At 37.8% G+C, this 19726-nt stretch overlaps 1 protein-coding gene across 2 annotated transcripts in view; it reads right to left on the bottom strand.

Annotated features, from left to right (window-relative positions):
* Nucleotides 1-19726, bottom strand: part of LOC143886462 (nucleoporin (DUF3414)) — a 117072-nt gene that overhangs the window by 7361 nt on the left and 89985 nt on the right. For both annotated transcript variants that reach the window (XM_077390435.1, XM_077390436.1), the window contains 10 exons: nucleotides 19206-19354; nucleotides 18251-18394; nucleotides 18040-18147; nucleotides 14091-14201; nucleotides 13084-13191; nucleotides 12828-12938; nucleotides 11059-11240; nucleotides 9433-9907; nucleotides 5406-5513; nucleotides 4915-4973 (listed from right to left, as the gene is read on the bottom strand). In XM_077390435.1, coding sequence (XP_077246550.1) covers nucleotides 4915-4973; nucleotides 5406-5513; nucleotides 9433-9907; nucleotides 11059-11240; nucleotides 12828-12938; nucleotides 13084-13191; nucleotides 14091-14201; nucleotides 18040-18147; nucleotides 18251-18394; nucleotides 19206-19354 — 1555 coding nt within the window. The remainder of the gene's footprint in view (nucleotides 1-4914; nucleotides 4974-5405; nucleotides 5514-9432; nucleotides 9908-11058; nucleotides 11241-12827; nucleotides 12939-13083; nucleotides 13192-14090; nucleotides 14202-18039; nucleotides 18148-18250; nucleotides 18395-19205; nucleotides 19355-19726) is intronic.

Genomic DNA, 19726 nt, shown 5'->3' with positions numbered 1-19726 from the left:
TGGCTAAGGATCCGTTGGATAGACCTGCATCAGTATTTGAATTATCTTCCATGTTGAGAACGGAAGAGCCGCCAGAAAAAAAAAAGAATTGATCATTGAAAGGGAAGGATGTCAGGCATGGGATAGGTGTGAATCAGCAATCCTTAAAGGCTAAATCATGTACCATTTTGGGAAAAAGCCTTCCGGAAAGATTTCACTGACTGTCTCAATCTGTAGTCGGCGGCAGAAGAAAATGCGGTAAAACTTAAAAATCACTTTTTTAATAGAAGCAAAAAGAACAATGGAAGATCAAGAGTTTTAAAAGATCACATCGTCGCCACTCCCCTAACCTTTTCCCACCCTCGCCACTCACCTCCCCTCCCTTCTAGCCATTCCTGCCCACCCCTTCTCTTCGTTCAGCCCACCCACCCCTTTCTCCCTTCCCAGCAGACCCTTCAGCCCCTTTCTCTCTTCAGTCCAGCCCTTCCTACCCTTTCCTGCAACCATAGCCCAACCAAACAACATTTGTTTTTCACTAAAAATCCATAAAACCCGAGTTTTTTTTCTATCTTTTCTCTTGATGTGTTAAATTAATCTCCTTTATCTTCATCTCACGCATCTTCCTATTTTCTCTATCGGCTTATCTCTGCACTTGTCCTTCGCCCGTGAGATCGTCCTATCAGCCTCTCTATTGATTAGTTGGTTTCATCATTCATCTTTTCCACTTCTTGCTGTAGTCGTTGGTGGTGGTCTCTTCGTTTGTCGATATTTGCTGTCCTTATGGATCTTCCTGTCATTGTTGATCCCTCTATTGGCATGACCACTGAGGTTCGTGCTTCTACCACACCCTTGGCCCCTTCTTCTTCTTCATCTTCTAACTTGGCACCTGTGGACAATTCTTACCCACAGCTGAACATTGCCAAGTTTGATAGAACCGACTACCTACCTTGGAAGGTTGCGATTGAGGCATACCTTCTTGGACGGGGTAAGGTACTTTTTTTTCGTGAGGATCCCCCCTCGCCTAAGGATCCTATGTATACCCGCTGGGAACAGGAAGATGCGTTGATTCGGAGCTTTCTATGGCAGAGTATGACTCCTGACATTTATTCTACTCTGATCCTCCTTCCGACTGCGAAGGAGATTTGGGATCACACTGCCGTGACATATTCTGGGGTTGAGAACCTCACACGTAACTGTTCTACTTACTCTGAGTGGAAGCGCCTCCGTCGTGGTGATATGTCTCTTGAGGCTCACTATGGGAAGTTCATTTCTTTATGTCAGCAGCTTGATGTTTTCCTGCCACTTACTTCTGATGTCAATGTTCTCCGGTGTCAACGGGAACAAATTCGAGTGGTGCACTACCTTGAGAGTCTTGGCCCCGAGTTTACTCACCTGCGCCATCAGATTCTTGGCTCTGACAACATTCGGTCGTTGTGCGAGGCCTACTCTCGCACTTAGTAGTGTGTTAGCGAGACCCCCTCCCGTCCTTCCTCTGCCAGTTCTGCTCTTGCCGCATATGATGGAGGCAGTGGCACTCGCCCTCCTCGAGGAGGTGGTACTTTTTCGCGAGCCCATGGCCGTGGTGGCCGTGTTGGGAGTGGGTGGCCGTCCTTATTGTACCCACTGCCAACGCGATGGCCACGTTATTGAGACTTGCTACACATTGCACCCAGAGCTTCGCACGTCTCGTTCCACTCACCTCAGCACTACAGGCCATTCCGACACAGTTATTTCTGCTCCTGCCTCTTCTTCTGTTGATGACTCATTCACCTTTACGAGGGCAGACTATGAGGAGCTACAACGCCTTCCACAGAGTGTCTGTAAGTCTCCATTTAGTTTATTGTCTGTTTGTCAAATTACTAAAAACCTTGCTTGCTCTACCTCTTTCTACCCTTCTTACTGTCTTTTTAAGGATCTTTCGACTGAGAGGACGATTGGATCGGGTCGTGAGGTGGATGGCCTGTACCGTCTTGACTGCAGCTCCTCTTCATCAACTTTGCATAGTTCAGTGGATGCCTTTCTGTGGCACTGTCGACTGGGCCACCCATCACTTCAGCACCTCCTCCAGACATCTTTAGTTCCTGCTTCTGTCTCTCATTTTCAGTGTCAGTCTTGTGAACTCGGGAAGCATCACAGAGTGTCTTTCCCTTCCCGAGTTGTTAGTAGGGTCGATAGTTTATTTCAGCTAGTTCATTCCAATGTATGGGGACCTTCTAGGGTCGCGTCGAATAAAGGATTCAAGTATTTGTCATTTTTATTGATGATTACTCATGTATGACTTGGCCGTATTTACTGAAAGACCGTTCGCAAGTCTTCTCTGCTTTTAAAAATTTTCACAATGAAATAAAAAATCAATTTGGTTGCAGCCTTAAAATGCCTTCGTACTGATAACGCTCATGAATTTTTCTATGCTACTGATGGCTTTTAGAACTACCTGTCATCTCATGGCATTATCCATCAATCATCCTGTGCCTACACCTCGCAATAGAATGGTGTCGCCGAAAGGAAACTGGGCTATCTACTTGAGGTGGCTCGTACTCTCCTCTTTCAGATGCAGGTTTCTAAATTCTTTTGGTCTGACGCCATTCTCACTACCTGTTTTCTATCAAATTGTCTTCCGTCTTCGGTGCTAAATGGTGATTCTCCATTTCACACGATATACCCACATTAGGATCCTTTCCCACTTACGCCCTGTGTCTTTGGTTGCGTATGTTTTGTCCATCATTTGAGTCCTGGTCGCGATAAGCTGGATCCTCGTTCAGAACGACTAGGCTACTCTCGTACCCAGAAAGGATATCGTTGCTACAGTCCACGTCTGCACTGATGGAATGTATCCGCTGATGTCACATTTTTTTAATCAAAATCATTCTTTAAGTCTACCTCAGTTCCTTCAATTCCCAGGACGGAACCTGAGGTGCCCATTTCTCTTCCTCCTTTAGAACCCCCTTCTGCTTCCCTATCTAGTCGGGTCGAATCTTGTATTCCCAGAGTGGATCGCCCACCTACTAAAGTCGTCAGCAGCAGGCACGGCATCCTCACGCCGACAAATCGTCCTCACAGGCAGAGATCTCCTTACCCTCTCATCAGGTATCTTCCTCTTCTGTAGTTGTCTCTGACTCCCCTATTGCTTCACTTACTCGTTCCCATTCTGCTGCTCATCCTCTCTCTAATTTTGTTTGTTATGATAGTCTCACACTTCCTTTCAAAAGCTTTGTCATGTCTACGTCTTCTGCTGTGTTACCAGTCTTTGGATGAGGCTCTTGATCACCAAGGCTAGAGAGCTGCCATGGACCTCGAGATGAGCGCTCTACATTCTAACCACACATGGGATCTTGTCTCTCTGCCTGCTGGTGCTCGACCTGTTGGCTACCGTTGGGTATTCTCCATTAAATATCTACCTGATGGCACGGTAGATCGACTGAAGGCACGACTGGTGGCAAAGGGCTACACTCAAACATTCAGTGTCGACTACCATGAGACGTTCCCTCCAGTTGCGAAGATACCTTCAGTCCGGGTCCTCCTCTCCCTCGCAGTCAATAATGGCTGGCATCTTCACCAATTAGATGTGAACGCTTTTCTGCATGGTGACCTCCTTGAAGATGCGTGTATGGAGCAACCACCAGGTTATGTTGCTCACGGAGAGTTGTCCTCATCAGTCTGTCGCCTCAGAAAATCAATATATGGGTTGAAGCAGTCTCCACGTACATGGTTTGACAGATTTAGTGAGACAATTATGAGGTTTAGCCTCAAACAGTGTGTTGTGGATCACTCAGTATTCAGTTATCAGTCCTCAGCAAGATGCATTATGTTGATTGTATACGTCGATGACATCATTATTACAGGCGGTGACTCAGGGGGAATTCGGAAACTGAAAGCCTTCTTACAAAAAGAGTTCGTGACAAAGAACTTGGGATGTCTCAAATATTTTCTTGGGATAGAAGTTGCATACTCCTCTAGTGGTTTATCTCTATCACAGAGGAAGTATGTTCTGGATTTGTTAGAAGAGACAGGAAATCTTAGTGTGAAGCCTGTAGCTGCACCCATGGATCCACATGTGAAACTAGTTCCAGAATAGGGTGATTTGTTGAAGGATCCTGATAGGTATAGAAGGCTTGTGGGCAAGCTTATATACGTTATTGTTACTCGTCCTGATATATCATATGCCGTTGTTAATCCAATATCAATGAATTATGTCGATTTAAAAAAAAAAAAATACTGCATTTTTTTTATTTTTCATCCATTTATGGTTATTGAAAATTAGGAAAAATATTTTTCTAGTAAAAACCAATCAAATATGTATTTCAGCTTCTAATTTTATTATACGAGAGTTCTTGCCTGATCAATTGATTGACCAAGTAATATCATTTTTAGTTTGAAAATCAACTATTTCATTTATTTTCTTTAGAAATTGTTTTAAAAATAAGGAAAAACTAAATTTTTGAGAAAAACTTATCATATATACATTTTAATTTCTATTTTATTTTATATATGAGCTATTTTTGGCCGATCTACCCAGTAACGAAGCCGAATTTCTTTTACAATTTGAAAATTAATTATTTTATATCTTTCTTAGAAAATCCTTTAAATTTCCATCATTATTTATATCGTATTCCTTCAAAGACCGAATGATATGCATCATCGCAGATGTCTAGATGTTTGTCTTGCTTATGTGATGGTTTCTAAGTATGCATTTGTATTTTGTCTAGTATTTCTTGAAGTTTCATCTAATATTTCCATCATTTGCATACATTTCCATAAACTACCAAGATTTTATGGAATTTACACTAAAATTTATGATCAAAACCGACATATTTCCATTTTTCGTGGCAACCGACATGCATAGTGAAATGGACATTTAAAACCTTGCTCATCAGAATGATCAAGGCTAGAATGAAAATTTCTAACCAATTACGACAAGGATAAGCAGCATCTCACCTGTAACCATGCAATGAGTATTGTGCTAATAGCTCAGAAAACGCAGGTTGTTCGTTCAACTGAGGAGAGGAAACAATAAAAGAAAGAAATCAGAATATGACTTTATAATTAGAAAGGAAAAAACTTCAAGAAGCCGATGATCACTCACTCGATAAGCATAACACAAGAGGTAGATATATTTCATGAATAAAACAAGTCCACAAAAAAATTAGCTGCTTAATTTAAATATTTTCACACAACCTATCACATAAGATACATAAACAAAGGAGGTAGATATATTTCATGAATAAAACAACTCCACGAAAAAATAGCTGCTTAATTTAAATGTTTTCACACAACCTATCGCATAAGATACATAAACATAGGAGGTGGATATATTTCACGAATAAAACCATTCCATGAAAAAAATTGCTGCTTAATTAAAATGTTGTCACATAAGATGCGATTAAAAAAAAAAAAAAAATCGTATCACATAAGATACATAAGCCTACCTTTTTGGAGATATCATGAATCTTTTTAACTAATGATATAGACAAACTCCCAGTGTCTCCAAATGATAACTTCTGCATTAGATGCACAATGCACAGATTTGCGGCTATCTGCAGAAAGGAAAAGTAACTGATGAAAACTAAAGAGATCTAGAAAGAGTTGAACCAATATAGCATTCATGACCTTTACTAGATGGGAATTTAAAATAAAAAAGAAGCAGACAGGTTCTCGACAACATTTGCTCAGCTTTGGGGGTAACAAAGAGAGTCAAAACATTAAGAAAAAATTGAGTAAGTTACATCAATCTCATCTATGATATGAAAAGGATGGCACCACATATAATTTCGCTACGGATTCCAAAAGAGCACAAAATATCAAAAATTATGGAAGAACAAGCCCAGTGGAAAATCACCATTCGAAAAAAAAACAAGCCCAGTGGAAAATCACCATTCAAAAAAAAAAAAACAATTAAAAAAAAAAAAAAAAGCCAAGTGGAAAAATGACATTCATATATTGTAAGTATACTATCATGTTGAGATCGGAAATGAATCAAATACAAATACTGAACCTACTAAAAGTGATAACTGCGTCAATATATCTAATAAAAAAGCCAACACGGATCTACTCAATACTGCTAGTAAAAATTGTACAGCCATGCAATATGTATAACTGAGCAAAAAATCTCTACATAGATACTTGAAGAACTATTTACCAGAAAAACTTTGCCACTAGTTATATAACAAAAGATGCAAGTCAGGGAAATGGTAATAGAAGAAAAGTCATTTTGACCAACTCATACATCCACAAGGAATAGTACCAAGGAAGCGGAAAATCTTGAGGCAGGAAAAGATACCAGCATTATCTAAACCCTTTGGTGAAACATAGCAACAAAATTAAGATTCAGGAAAATTCGGAAGGCATATTATGAAGTAATCGAGAAAGATTAAGGAACAATTCACAAAAATTTTAAAACTAGATATAGTAAGGTTTTCAATTTTTATTTTGTAAGATATTGTAAATCGTAAGAAAAATCATTTTAACAAAGTTGCTGGCCTCTTTGACAAAAACCGACCTTGCTAGTCCTTTTTTTAAGTAATTAATCTATGTGTCAACTTAAAAATAGAAAATTGCAATTTAATCATGTCCACTCAATTACTTTTCCCATATCCTCCTATCGTTTTTACAACTTGTCTCTTTGCACTTTTTTGGAAAAATACCTTGACTTTTTCTTCTTTTAGTAATCACAGACATTATCCATTTACATAAAGGGGAATGATATTTCCCCCCCACTGACGGATAAAATCCCTCCCTTTAACATTATCCGTTAAGTTTTAAAGGCAAAGAAAAATGCTAAAGGGGGCGAATTTATCCTCAAGCAGTGAACCATTCTCACAGAAACCATTAAAGGGGGGATTTTATACTCTTTTTTTTTTTTTTTTGGGGGGGGGGGGGGGGAGGTCATTTCCGTTACGTAAATAAAGAAAAGAAAGTGTCGATTTTAGTCATTTTGACACTGATACATTCGCCTCTGTTCTTCTCATCCTGCATCTGTCTCATCCATAGTTCCACATCAATCCCTAGATACTGCTAAAGAATATTTTTCAAATGAATTTCAATGGTATCCAACATCACTCATCTTGTTCTCACACTCCACAATAGAATGGAGTTGCCAACGTAAATGTGAAACACACAATTACTCCAAAAGCTTAAGCCGTTGGAGATGGCGTTATTTAATCTTTTATACTTTAACACTCCCCCTCACGTGTGGCCCTTCTTTTTAAGGTTAGCCAACACGTGGCACATGTGGCCCTCTTTTGGGTTGGCCATTAAATGTGAATTTTTAATATCAAGGAGTTTTGAACTCAGAACCTTTTGCTCTGATATCATGTGAAACAACCAATTACTCCAAAAGCTTAAGTAGCTAGAGATGGCGTTATTTAATCTTTTAATACTTTAACAGTAAACATCACCATCTCCTTGAATTTGCTCAAACTCCTTTTAGTTTATATGGATGCTCCTAAGAAATACGGAGGAGATGCAATGTTACTGCTTGTTACTCAATCTGCTTGGATCCTGTGGTTGATCTGCCTTCAATTGATATTGGTATTGTTGCTAAAAAAGGTACATGACCATACCGAGGAGATGCAATGTTACTGCTTCTTACTCAACCTGTCACTCAATCTGCTTGGATCCTGTGGTTGATCTGCCTTCAATTGATATTGGTATTGTTGCTCAAAAAGGTACACGACCATGCACTCAACATCCAGCTGCTAAAATTTTTATCCTTTCTTCTCTGTCTCCTACATACAAGATCTTTCTTGCCTCCATTCTTACTCGTGTCAAGTTGATGTCTCACGATGGGTGGCAGAAGGCATTGTGTGAGGAGATAAGTGCCTTACACCATAATCACACATAGGAATTGGCTGAATCACCTACAACAAAATGTCTGGTTGGGTGTCCGTGGATTTATACGATGAAGAGTTTATTTAATGGTACCACTAAACACTTGAAGGAACGGCAGGTTGTGAAAGGATATACCAAAAAAAATGGTATAGACCATAGTTACCAGGGTGGGAAACGAAACGTGAAACGGAAATGGGAAACGCATGCAAAAAAAATACAGGGGAAACGGGAAACGAGAAACAATAGAAAATCGTATGAGAAGCATCTTAGGAAATCATGTGTTTTTTTCTAAAATGATTTTCATAAGTTCCACACAGGTTTCCTACACGTTTCATATGCGTTTTCTACGGGTGTTGCATACGTTTATCACTTGTTTATACATTATTTACATAAGTTTTCCATATGTTTCCTATGTGTTTCAGAAACACTTATCCAATTTTGTATCATATTTTGGAAACGTTTCCGAAATGTGTTTCCCTCATTTTAGGGGAAACGAGTTTCCCAACCGCAAAGAACGCGTTTTAGGAGAAACGGGTTTCCCACCCGCCCAAGGAGTTTCCGGCAACTATGGTAGAGACTACTCTGAAACCTTTACACCTTCTACAAAATTAAACTATATCAGGGTAATTATCTCCATTGTGGCCAACCTTGATTGGTCATTGTGGCAATTGACCGTCAAGAATGCCTCTCTTTAGAGACCTACGTGAGGGTTATATGAAGCAACATCTTGGGTATGTTGCTCAGGGGAGTTAGGAAAGGTATGCAAATTATGAAAGGCGATCTATAGTCTGAAAAAAGCCCCTCATGCTTGGTTTGAGAAGTTCAACTCTATCATTATTCAGTATGGATATCATCATATCTGTGTGGATCTCTCCGTTATCATATGGAAACAAGCCAATCAGATTGTTATCCTCTCAGTATACATGGATGATAATTTTGTCAATGACAGAGCTTTAAACTCCCATCAACAATCAATCTGCTATATGCATAGCTAGTAATCCTTTGTTTCACTGAAGGACCAAACACATTGAAGTGGATTGGATTGCCATTTTGTGCTGAATAACTTAGTTAGTGAAGTGTTATCTATACTGCATGTGATGTCCAAATATCAATCGCAAGACACATATGCAAAGCTCTTGCATGTAGATGTAGGCAGTTTGGAAGTAATTGATACAATTTGCGCATGGATGACATCTACATACCAGATTGAAGGGGTGTTGAATCTATATAGTTAGATAAGGCCTGCTATATTTCCTATATGTTCTTAATTCGTCAGAATGAGTTATTTTATGGTTATTTGATATGGCAAGCTCGTAATGTTCATTTACATAAAGGGGGAGTGTATCTATGGAAGCATAGGCGTAAAGATCAGTTCCGTTGGAAATTTTTTTTTTTTTTTTTTTTTTTTTGGGGGGGGGGGGGGGGGGTGGGGTGTGGGGGGGATTGCTAGACGAATTGAAAACAATGACTACAATTAAGCGTTCATACGATGTAAAAACTAAAAGAACTAAAACCAATTCCACTGGAATGTCTATCTAGCAATACATAATTTATTTATTTTTTTGAATGAAGACCATAAAATAAAAACAAAAAATGGAAAAAAAGAACAATTGGACATAAGTTCACCTTTAAACGGAGAATAACCTCCTTGTCATATCCACAAGGAACACATGATTTGACCAAGTTGTCCATAACTGAGCGCTCGCACCATGTAGACAATATATCCTTAAGACCAGACACGTTATCAAATTTTGACTTATCTATATTGACTGTCCTTTCAATCTTCCCTCTACATTGTTCAGAAGTACTCTTTTCAAGCAGCTCCTCATTGAACAATTTCTTTTGCAAGAACATTTCATGTGCCATGATCTCTAAAACTGCAGATTGACATTGATACCTGTATGCCAAGTGTAGAGTCTCATCACCTGTCTGGTTTTCTAGTGAAGAAGCGCCTTTGGAAGCAATTAATGAGACAGAAGAGGACAAGTTCTTCCAAAATTCCTCTGAGTTCTTGAATGTCTCCAACATTTGCATATACTGGGTAGCCCCTTGCCATAATGTCTTTAGGAAGTTAAGGACATTCAACAGCAGAGAAGGATGGCTGAAAATATAGAAAAGTCACTAACAAAATTGCATTAACTTCACACCATGAAATTAAATATAGATTAACAGCATACACAGTAAAGTTGCGACTAGAGGTACAGAGAAAGAAGCGCACGGAGATCATGAACTATGTCACAAATATCTCCAATATGTTCAAAATAGCGCGCTTTTATCATGACGCTTTGATAAAACGACAAAATCCCGAAATAATCCCGAGATTTTAAAAATAGAGGGGGCGCATAATCCTTAAGAAAGAAGGGGCGAGGGGGGGGGAGGGGGGGCGATCATATCTAGTTTCATTTTATCATAAAATATCACGATAATATCAGGATATTATCCCCATTTTTTTTACTATATTTTATTTTATATTTTTTCTTAAATTTTATACATATATATATATATATATATATATATATAGAGAGAGAGAGAGAGAGAGAGAGAGAGAGAGAGAGAGAGAGAGAGAGAACATTTCCTACACACTTGTGTAGGTAAGTTACCTACACACTAGCTTAAAATACAGTGGGGGCCCACATTGTTTGGGTGATCCAAACAATTCATTTGAATGATCCTCACATAGATAGGGTGTCCACAAAAAATCAGATCCATAGGATCATCCTAACCATTCAAACTATGGAGGCAAAAAATGGACTAATTTGTGAAGGTTTATACACGTCCATTTTACCTCCACAAATCGTAGGGTTGGGATGATCCTATGGATCTGATTTTTTGTGGACACCCTATCTATGTGAGGACCATTCAAATGAATTGTTTGGATCGCCCAAACAATGTGGGCCCCCAATGTATTTTAAGCTAGTGTGTAGGTAACTTACCTACACAAGTGTGTAGGAAATGTTCTCTCATATATATATATATATATATATATATATATATATATATATATATATATATATATATATATATATATTTTATTTTTATTTTTATTTTAAATAATTTTTTTTTTTTTTTTTAAATAATTTTTTTTTTATCATTTTTTCCTGATATAAACCAGAAAAAATAAAAAAATTTAATATATCCCGAGATTTTCCCTTGCCAAGAAATTCCCAAGAACAATATTTGTGACAGAGATCATGAACGCCTTGGTCATCCACTTACATTATGAATAACCATCATCCAGCATGGAAAATATACCTTTCAATAAGCTCATTTGATCTTTTGACATATTGCAGAAGAGAGCCCATAATACTCGCTTTCTTGGACTTCAAAGATTCAAAAGAAGGAACATCCAAAAGCTGGTATTTCGCATTGCCAGCATCACTTTGTTGCACTTCGCCATTTTCCTTTGTGGCTATCATAGAAATTAAGAAAGCAGGCTGCAATAGGAGTTCTGTTAATACAGTCATCGTGTTACGAAAAGAGTTGTCAGCAGAGGTGAGCTAAAATCCATGACGCCAATGCCAAAAATAGGGGAAAAGTTCTAATATAAAGAAAAGCAGGCAACAAGAAAAGAATTTTCATCAATAAAGTAATGTCAGTGCGTTAAAAGGTGGAGGAAAGAGGAAAGGCATTCAACCCTCACATGAGGGAAACCATAAAAGACTCAAACCGTGAATAAAATGGTAATATAGTGTTCCAACAAATATAAAATATATAGTATTAGTATAAAAGATTGTACTTCATCCATGCATAAATCATCATTCAACTTGGAATAAACAAAAAATCAATCTCGAACACATAAAACATAAAACAATTTAGAAGCTAGATAAGGTCCCATTCCATTGGACACTTTGACCAAGGGATGTTTGAGACGATTCATACCTCCAGCGAACCTGATCTTCCACCCATTCCCGTGCAGATTTCCATGCAAAATCGTTATTTTCTGCAATTTAATATTCCCAGTACACTCCAAAATAACCCAGAACACTCCAAATCAACACATTCAGCTCCCAAGCAACTCAAAATAACAAGGAAATGGAAAAACCAAATTTTGATCTACTCACTATTGGAATAAGTGCCCATTCTCCGCGAAATACACATTTAGAAAAATAAAAATAAAGACAGACCTCACCAGAAGGTAAAGTATTTCAATTCTGCCGAACAGTTAAAGAGTAACCAATTGAATTTTGTTTAAAAAATAAACAGTAAAAATCCCAAATCTTCCAATTTTTCTCATATAAGGCTGCTTTGATTCTTCAAATATAACACCCTCCCCATCCCCTTTTTTAAATTTTAGGTGTTGGCGATAGTGTAATCCCCTAAACGTTTTATAACAGAGATTGATGCTCAAACCTCACATATGATGTGTGGTGAGTGTACATCTTAGGGGCCGTTTCGATAGGCGGATTTTAGAATCTTGGATTTCCTCAAAATTGTAGATGGGAGACGCGGGAAGAAAGAGACCAACCATCGTTTTCTGATTTATTGCCCTTCTTCCTGACAGCAAGAGAGCAGGAGATCGTCCCATGTTTCTATGTTTTAGAAATCTCAAGATGCGGGAGAGATTTCTAAAACCTGGGTTTCTTACTTAAAATCCAAGAAACGCTGTTAGGACAGCATACAACAGCTTGAGCATGAGCCCTTGTTTACACTGTTTTCAAACTAAAACTTGGATTCTAAAATCTGCGTATCCAAACGGCCCCTTAGTGTCTACGGTGTAAGCCTCACAGGACCATGCGAAACGAGGCATTAAGGCTATGCCTTACCTCATGGCGTATGCTTCCTAAAACACTGAGCAATATGACATCTGAAAGTCAATCCTATGTTTTTATCAAGAGATCAGCCCTTCAAAAATGAAGTGCGATAAGAACCAGTGATAAAACTAACAAGCATAAAACATTAGCATGCTCATAATGTTGACATCTCAACCTAAATTACAAGGATAAGTTACATTAATTCTTATGCCAGCAGATTTCACAGATTACAAATAAATACATTGTTAAATGCAATACAAGAAAACAAACCTGGTACTGTGCTGCGGATATCAGGAATTTTAAAAAAGAAATAAATAGGTCTTCATGTGTTATTGGTTCCTCAGAAAGAATGTCACGGATGGATGAACTTAATTCCCTGATCTGTAAATAATCCGATGGTGCAGACAAATCAGAAACAACTTGACACATCCAGTGACATCTGTAACAATCTAAATATTAAGGGAAGCTCAGTAATAAACTCATAGACTCAAAAAAAAAAAAACTCAGAGATTCAACGATGCCAAACCTGCATATCATCTGACATAAGGCATACACTCCCAAATGAATGTGGTTGTGCCTTCTCTGCTATAATGCATAACAAGGAAAGAAGCCTAGCAGCAGCCACTTGTATTGCCTACACAGACAACTCATAATCAAAAATAAATTACAAAATTAAATCCCATGAGCATATGAAGAATTAATTTAGATTTCTATCCCATGAGATCCAACTGAACAAATGATACATCCATGGAATAAAAAGAATAGATGAAATGATGAAAATGTACACCCAAAAATAGACTCAGATAAGTAGTTCAATAAATAGAGGCCTTCAAGCTTATACTCAAGGTTATTAATTATTGCACGTATAGAATATATAATAGCAAAAACCATGGGGGGAGGTCACAAAAGAACCCTCGAACTTTTTAAGGGATTTGCTAGGGACCATCGCAGAAGACATTTCGTGAACCGGCTGTTGCATGAGAGAGCAGCCACCTCAGATGAATTAAATGAATAAGACAAAATCTGTTGAAAAGTGAGCCTATGTGGCTTCTCTCTCATGGAACAGCCGGCCAACGAAATGTCTTCTGTGATGGTCCCTAGCAAATCTTATTTTTTAAACAAAAAACAGCGAACATCACAAATTTTAATATAAGGAAAACATGATGTTTCAGTGTTTATCAGATCTATTTATGGTAACAAAACACAATGCATAATTATCAAACAAATGAAAAACAAAACACAATCCATGAAATAAAAGGATAAAGTGAAAAGTACTTGCACTTTCATTCATTGCTACATCCTAAAATCCACCCGTTGTGTTAGTGCAAATTATTGAGTATCTAAAAAATGCAACCTGTCGTATTGCTGCATACAACATACTAGCAAATTGATAACGAGCATCCAAGTACAACAAGACAGCCGAACATACCAAAAAAAAAAACAATTAGAAGGTACGGCATAAATAAACAGTACAAAAAGGACAAGGAGCTTAAGTATCAAGGATTCAAATAATGACTTAGAGATGGTACTTACAGGATTGCGAGAGAAGGACATTAAGGCTACCACTGCCGTAGAGACAGGAATAGGTTTGGTTGTAGATGACAATACTGCTTGGTGAAAGACTGGCAGACCAGAAGGAAAATCCTGAAAATTTGCAGACATGGAATTGAATTTTAACGTCATATGCAGCAGATAAGCGATAAATAAGAAAACAATATAATGACAATCCTAATTAACCGAAAAGCAAGGAACACAATTTTTGAAGTGTGCCAAATTTCAGATTATAAATAGTAATTCAAAAGTAATGACCATCTATGTAAGTCAGTTGAGAGCAATTCAACGACAAGAAACGCTGGTAAAAGATTATCAAGGCATTTAAAAGAAAAGAAGTATATGGTTGAAAAAACCAAAGATGATAGAACCATCTGCAATCCTAAATGAAATTGTCTAAATAAAATCAGATGAAAACCAAAGATGATAGAACCATGTGCAGAAATGTCAGTTGTTGTTTGACATTTTGGGCATTAGAGATGTCTCAGGCACCCCAAAATCCAAGCCATATTGTGATACACAACACACCACCCCCTATACACCAATATAAAAATCCAAACAATCATTTAAAATAATAACAAAAATCTAATCAACAAGTGCAATAAAATATATTTAATTGTCTTGACATATATCTAAGTCTTGAATGCATGATTCTTACGTGAAAACTTGCCTTGTTGTATAAATTGTTTACATGCGTTAACGTTTCAAAATTTCACTATATCAAGGCAAATCTATGATTTTATGACGTGAGAGTAAGATTAATTAGCAACTAGGTATCATTCAAACAAAAAATGGAATGGTCTCCATATTAGTCATCAGAAATAAATACAAAGTATTATCTATAATGTCTAATCATTCATTCAAGGAAAAGCAATAGATATAGCTCTCTTCGTAGGGGTGCAACTCGGGTCGGGTTGAGGCCAACCCGACCCGAACTGAGGAACCCATTTTTCCAACCCGTACCCGACCCGACCCAAATTCCAACCCGACGAGGTTCAAACCGACCTGACTCGAGGAAAGCTTTTTTCAACCCGACCCAACCCGAGTTTTTAAGCTTATAAAAAAAATTCATAAAAAAAGTCGGGTTTCACTCGGGTCGGGTTGCCCAAAGCCCCAAACCATCAACCCGAACCCGAATCCGAACTCAACCCGGGTTGGGAGAACCCGACCCCGACCCGGCATTTTTTCTGGTTGAACCCGACCCGAGCTGCACCCCTATCTCTTGGTTATCCATAAAAATGAAATAGAGGACAACAGCTCACATAAATCATCATCTCAAATAGAGTTCCATGGTGGACAACCATATTAAGGCCCTGTTTGTTTCAAGGAAGCAAGATTCGTTCCCTGGACTAGGGAATCCCGAATCCCCGGAACGCGGATCGGATTCGGGAATCGAATCGAATCCCTGAAAATTGGGAATCGCGGTTCGGATTCGTCGGAACCCCAATTCCCAATTTTGAGAACCTCGATTCCCAATTTTGTGAACCGTGATTCCCAGGCAAATCCCCGACGAATCCCTGGCGATTCCCAACTCCTCAGCGACTCCCGGCGAATCCCCAACTACTCTCCGGCGTACCCACGATTCCCGCTCCCAACCATCCCCAGAGCCTTCGATTCCCGCTTTCGAATCCCGAATCGAATCCCGCTTTCGATTCCCGCCCTGGCAACCTTGGTTTGTTTAAGATTATGGCAACCGATTGTGAGTGCCAAACTGATTATTGGACTCAAAATTGCATTTAATTTTGAGTCTAATAATCAATTTAGCACTCACAATCGGTTGTCATAATCTTAAACGAACAGGCCCTAACTAGGAATAGGAAGCAAATGCTCTATTGAGGACAGGTTCAAAGTCATTCTGACTTACCAAGCAAAGCTTGAAGAGCTTGAATTTCGTCAAGCCCATCCTAGGTGACCCATATGACTAAATAGGAAGGCCAAGGACATTAAGAAAATTCTTGAGCTTCAAAGCACTAGGAACCCACAAAAATCGAGGTAAATATAGTTTACGGTTTCTAGAAAAAAATGTCTAGTTTAATCTTTATTCCATGATCAAAGGATCAAGAGCTTTAATGTGCAAACTATAGCTTCTCAAGCTCACGACCAATCTAAGATATACTAATAATGGTATTCCAGCAAAATAGAAAATTTTTCTCATCATCCTACTCTATTTTATTTTTTTTGAATGGTAACCTCAAGCCGTTTCTAGCAACGTGTCATGAGGAAAGCGGCTTCCCGTGACAGGTGCATGGGAGTGTCATGGTGCCATGGAGATCCATGTTAGGCCCAAGGATAGGAGCATTAAGTGGGCTAGTTGGCAAGCTGAGGGGTACTGAAGGCACTGGGTCAGGTCCCACGGGGCACAAGTGGGTTGCGTTGTCACCTTAAGACCAGCAGGTGGTGGGCCAGAAGGCCTAGAACCTTGGTGGTGACTAAACAGACATGCGGGGACTTGACACGAACACGAGAAAAATGGGGAACTGCGCTGCAGCTCGTACATACTCTATTGTTAAAATCTTACGATTCACGATTCAAATTGATTCGTGGGTTGAACAATTCAAATCGAACGAAGAATCTTTTTTCGTAAAAATCTTACAATTCAAGTACGATTCGACTTTGAATTGTGCGATTTTTACAATTTTTACGATTCCGTCTGTTTTGGATTTTGAGAACTGATTGTGATTTCAAAATGAAAATCATTTCAAAATACATTGTTTAGTGCTGAAGTTTCTTTGTATGATGATTATTATAGATTTGAGTATGTGCTTTGTTTATTGTTAGTTTGTGCTTTGTTTAGTAATTTATTGTGCAATGAATATGGTTTGTGCTTCGGATTATTGAAATAGAATCCCTCCATTAATCGAAACATGTTGGGTACAATATACTTGAAATAGAATCCATCCATGTTAGTAGGGCCCATCAATAGATAATGACATAGAGGCCAAAGTTTCTCTTTCTCCCATTGTGTTTTGTGCACGTGATCTTATACGAGGACCAATCACTAGAGATAGACACAATCTTCCTTGATTGAATATATTATGTAGGCCTATCAATGATTTCACTACAAATCATTTTGGTTGTTTCATTCAAGTTTTGGTGGATATTTAAAACCTATGATATGGCCGACACTTTAAATTTATTGCCGACTCACGTGTCCTGCCGTGTCCGACATGACACACGTGTTGACACTCCTTTGGACACTTTTAGTTGTACTGCTGGAAGTGTTAGACTTAATGTGGGTGTGTGGACATGCTTTTGTACCGTGTCAAGTGTGACATTCTGCTTTTTTTATTGAATATTGTGTTTACCTCATTCAGGCAACTCGTATCCATGTCGAAATTGGACACAGGAATCCATATCCACAAATTATGAGGAAGGGAGTATTTGATTCTCAAAAAACAAGTTTTGGTGGTTATTTGTATATTTCAGAAATTTTAGGGAGTATTTGATTCTCAGGTCTTGGTGTCTATAGGTAGAAAATTCATGCAGATTTAAATCAATTTCATTGCATTGAAATGATTTTAAAGCTACAATAATGGACTGACATATATTAGTGCTTAAAAAAGAAAAATTAATAAAAAAAAGGAAGAAACATAGGTATAGAAAAATTGGGTGTCGCCTCGGCAAGCCTTTATCACCTATGGAACTCATCAACCATGTTGCCTATGCTCGTGCCTATTGCATTTAACAACATTGTAGTATAGCACCTGCTAGAGTATTTTTCACGAATAAACTGTCATCATGATGCATGTAATTTGCGTTAACAGTTTCACATAAACTCAGATAATATCAAGTCAGGTACAACTCAGATAATATCAAATCAGTAATTATGAAATGAACACAAAAGAACTCTTCATAAACAAAAATAAAATTCATTAAAACAGATCAAAAAGTAATCTTATTAACTAAAGCTTTTAGGAATTGCAAAACGCACCTTAGAAAGATTAACAAGTATAGAGAATACAATATCCAATGCAGAATTCACTGAAAGTTGCAGCCCCTCAATCTCCTTTAATTCATAAAGACGGCTGAGATATAGTCTCTGAATAAAATTTGGGGTGTTCCAGTAAGAAAAAGAGAAAAATGTCTAATTTAAGATGTAACCAGGCAAAAGGAATACTGAGAGCGAATGTAGCACTACCAACCTCGAACGTCTGGGCCTTTATACACATAATTCGAAAAAGTGTGTTGTGAATAGAAGAGTCGCACAGTAAAATATCCCGAATAAGGTAACCATGCTTTTGCGAATGCTGGACTGACTTAATGCAACTTTTTACCACTTCAAGCACCTAAACCAATAGGAACTAACCATCAACAAAAAAAATAACATTTTGCATTTCTAGGCCTGTAGATATCATTTAGACGATTATAATGATTTAAGTCTGGAATATGTAATACGTCAATGGATAAAAATTTGGACTGGAACCCCCTTAACATGCACTGGTACAGAAAGCATGCGAGGATAAGAACATTATGTGTGCCTGAAAGAGCATGGAAATATCCAATAAGAAGTAGCAGGAGAAAATTTCTCATAACGGGTGACAAAAAATGCTAAATAGCATATATTGTAAGCCAGCAGAGTTTTATAATAATATTCAGTTATTTATTGATTATTTACTTTACATGCTATCTATCACGGTTTAGTCCAATTAATCCCCATACCGTACTTGAAATTTTCATCTCATAACTTCCTTTCTGTAACTTTTCTTATGCAATGTATCACAAAGTAATAGAAACCTCAATCTAAAGGAAGACTAAGGAGATCCACAGAAAAAAGCTCCACTTATTCAACCCTTGTGACATCCCAATGCCCACTAAATGATGGCTACAATTATGTAAATCCAGTATCAACACAAACAGAAATGAAATTTTATGCTATATTTTAAGGTGTCTCCAAGGCAACCTCATGGTGTTTTTGACATTTGAAATAGCTAGTCTGCAAGACACAATTGCTCATTTTAAAATAAAATAAAAAACTGTGAAAGCATAATCCTTGTGAACATTCAAATTTTTTTTAAGCAAGTAGTCCAAAAAATCGAAGTGATAGTTAGCCAAATCTTCCACAATGTGCAGAAATGAATATCAGCATGCGACAGGTACCTTTATTGTCACTTTCCAGCGGCTATGTTTCACCTTGTATTTCCAATGCTCGTGATTAACTAAGACATACTGTAGACAGAATACTACCAGTGCAGACACCATGCTGTCCTCGACTCCCGTTTCTACAAGCTGCATAGTAAAATCCAGCACTGGAATAGCAGTATGCTTGAATCAGAAATGAACACAAGAAATCAAAATAAAGATATAAATAAATACAAAGTTGTAACAACCGACCCTTTTGTTGAGGTTTTAAAATTGAAAATTTATATTTCCTCTCTAAATTTTTATAAAAAAATGGGTATGACTAAAATACCCAATTAAGAGTATTATATTAAGTATTAGATTAAGGGGCATTTTTCGCCATGAAAAGTTAAATTAAAACTCACTTTTGGGCCTCCAATTTTTGGCCATAACACAGCTCCTACAATTTTGCCGCCCTCCATAATCCTATATATATATATATATATATATATATATATATATATACTTGCAAAGGAATTAGAAATTTACCAAACTTTAAA

The sequence above is a fragment of the Tasmannia lanceolata genome, unplaced genomic scaffold (assembly GCF_043159265.1).
Source record: "Tasmannia lanceolata isolate RefF3 unplaced genomic scaffold, GAP_Taslan_0.1 ptg000011l, whole genome shotgun sequence".
Classification (NCBI taxonomy): domain Eukaryota; kingdom Viridiplantae; phylum Streptophyta; class Magnoliopsida; order Canellales; family Winteraceae; genus Tasmannia; species Tasmannia lanceolata.
Note: the sequence above shows the minus strand (reverse complement) of the source record. Positions and strands in the feature narration are given on the sequence as shown.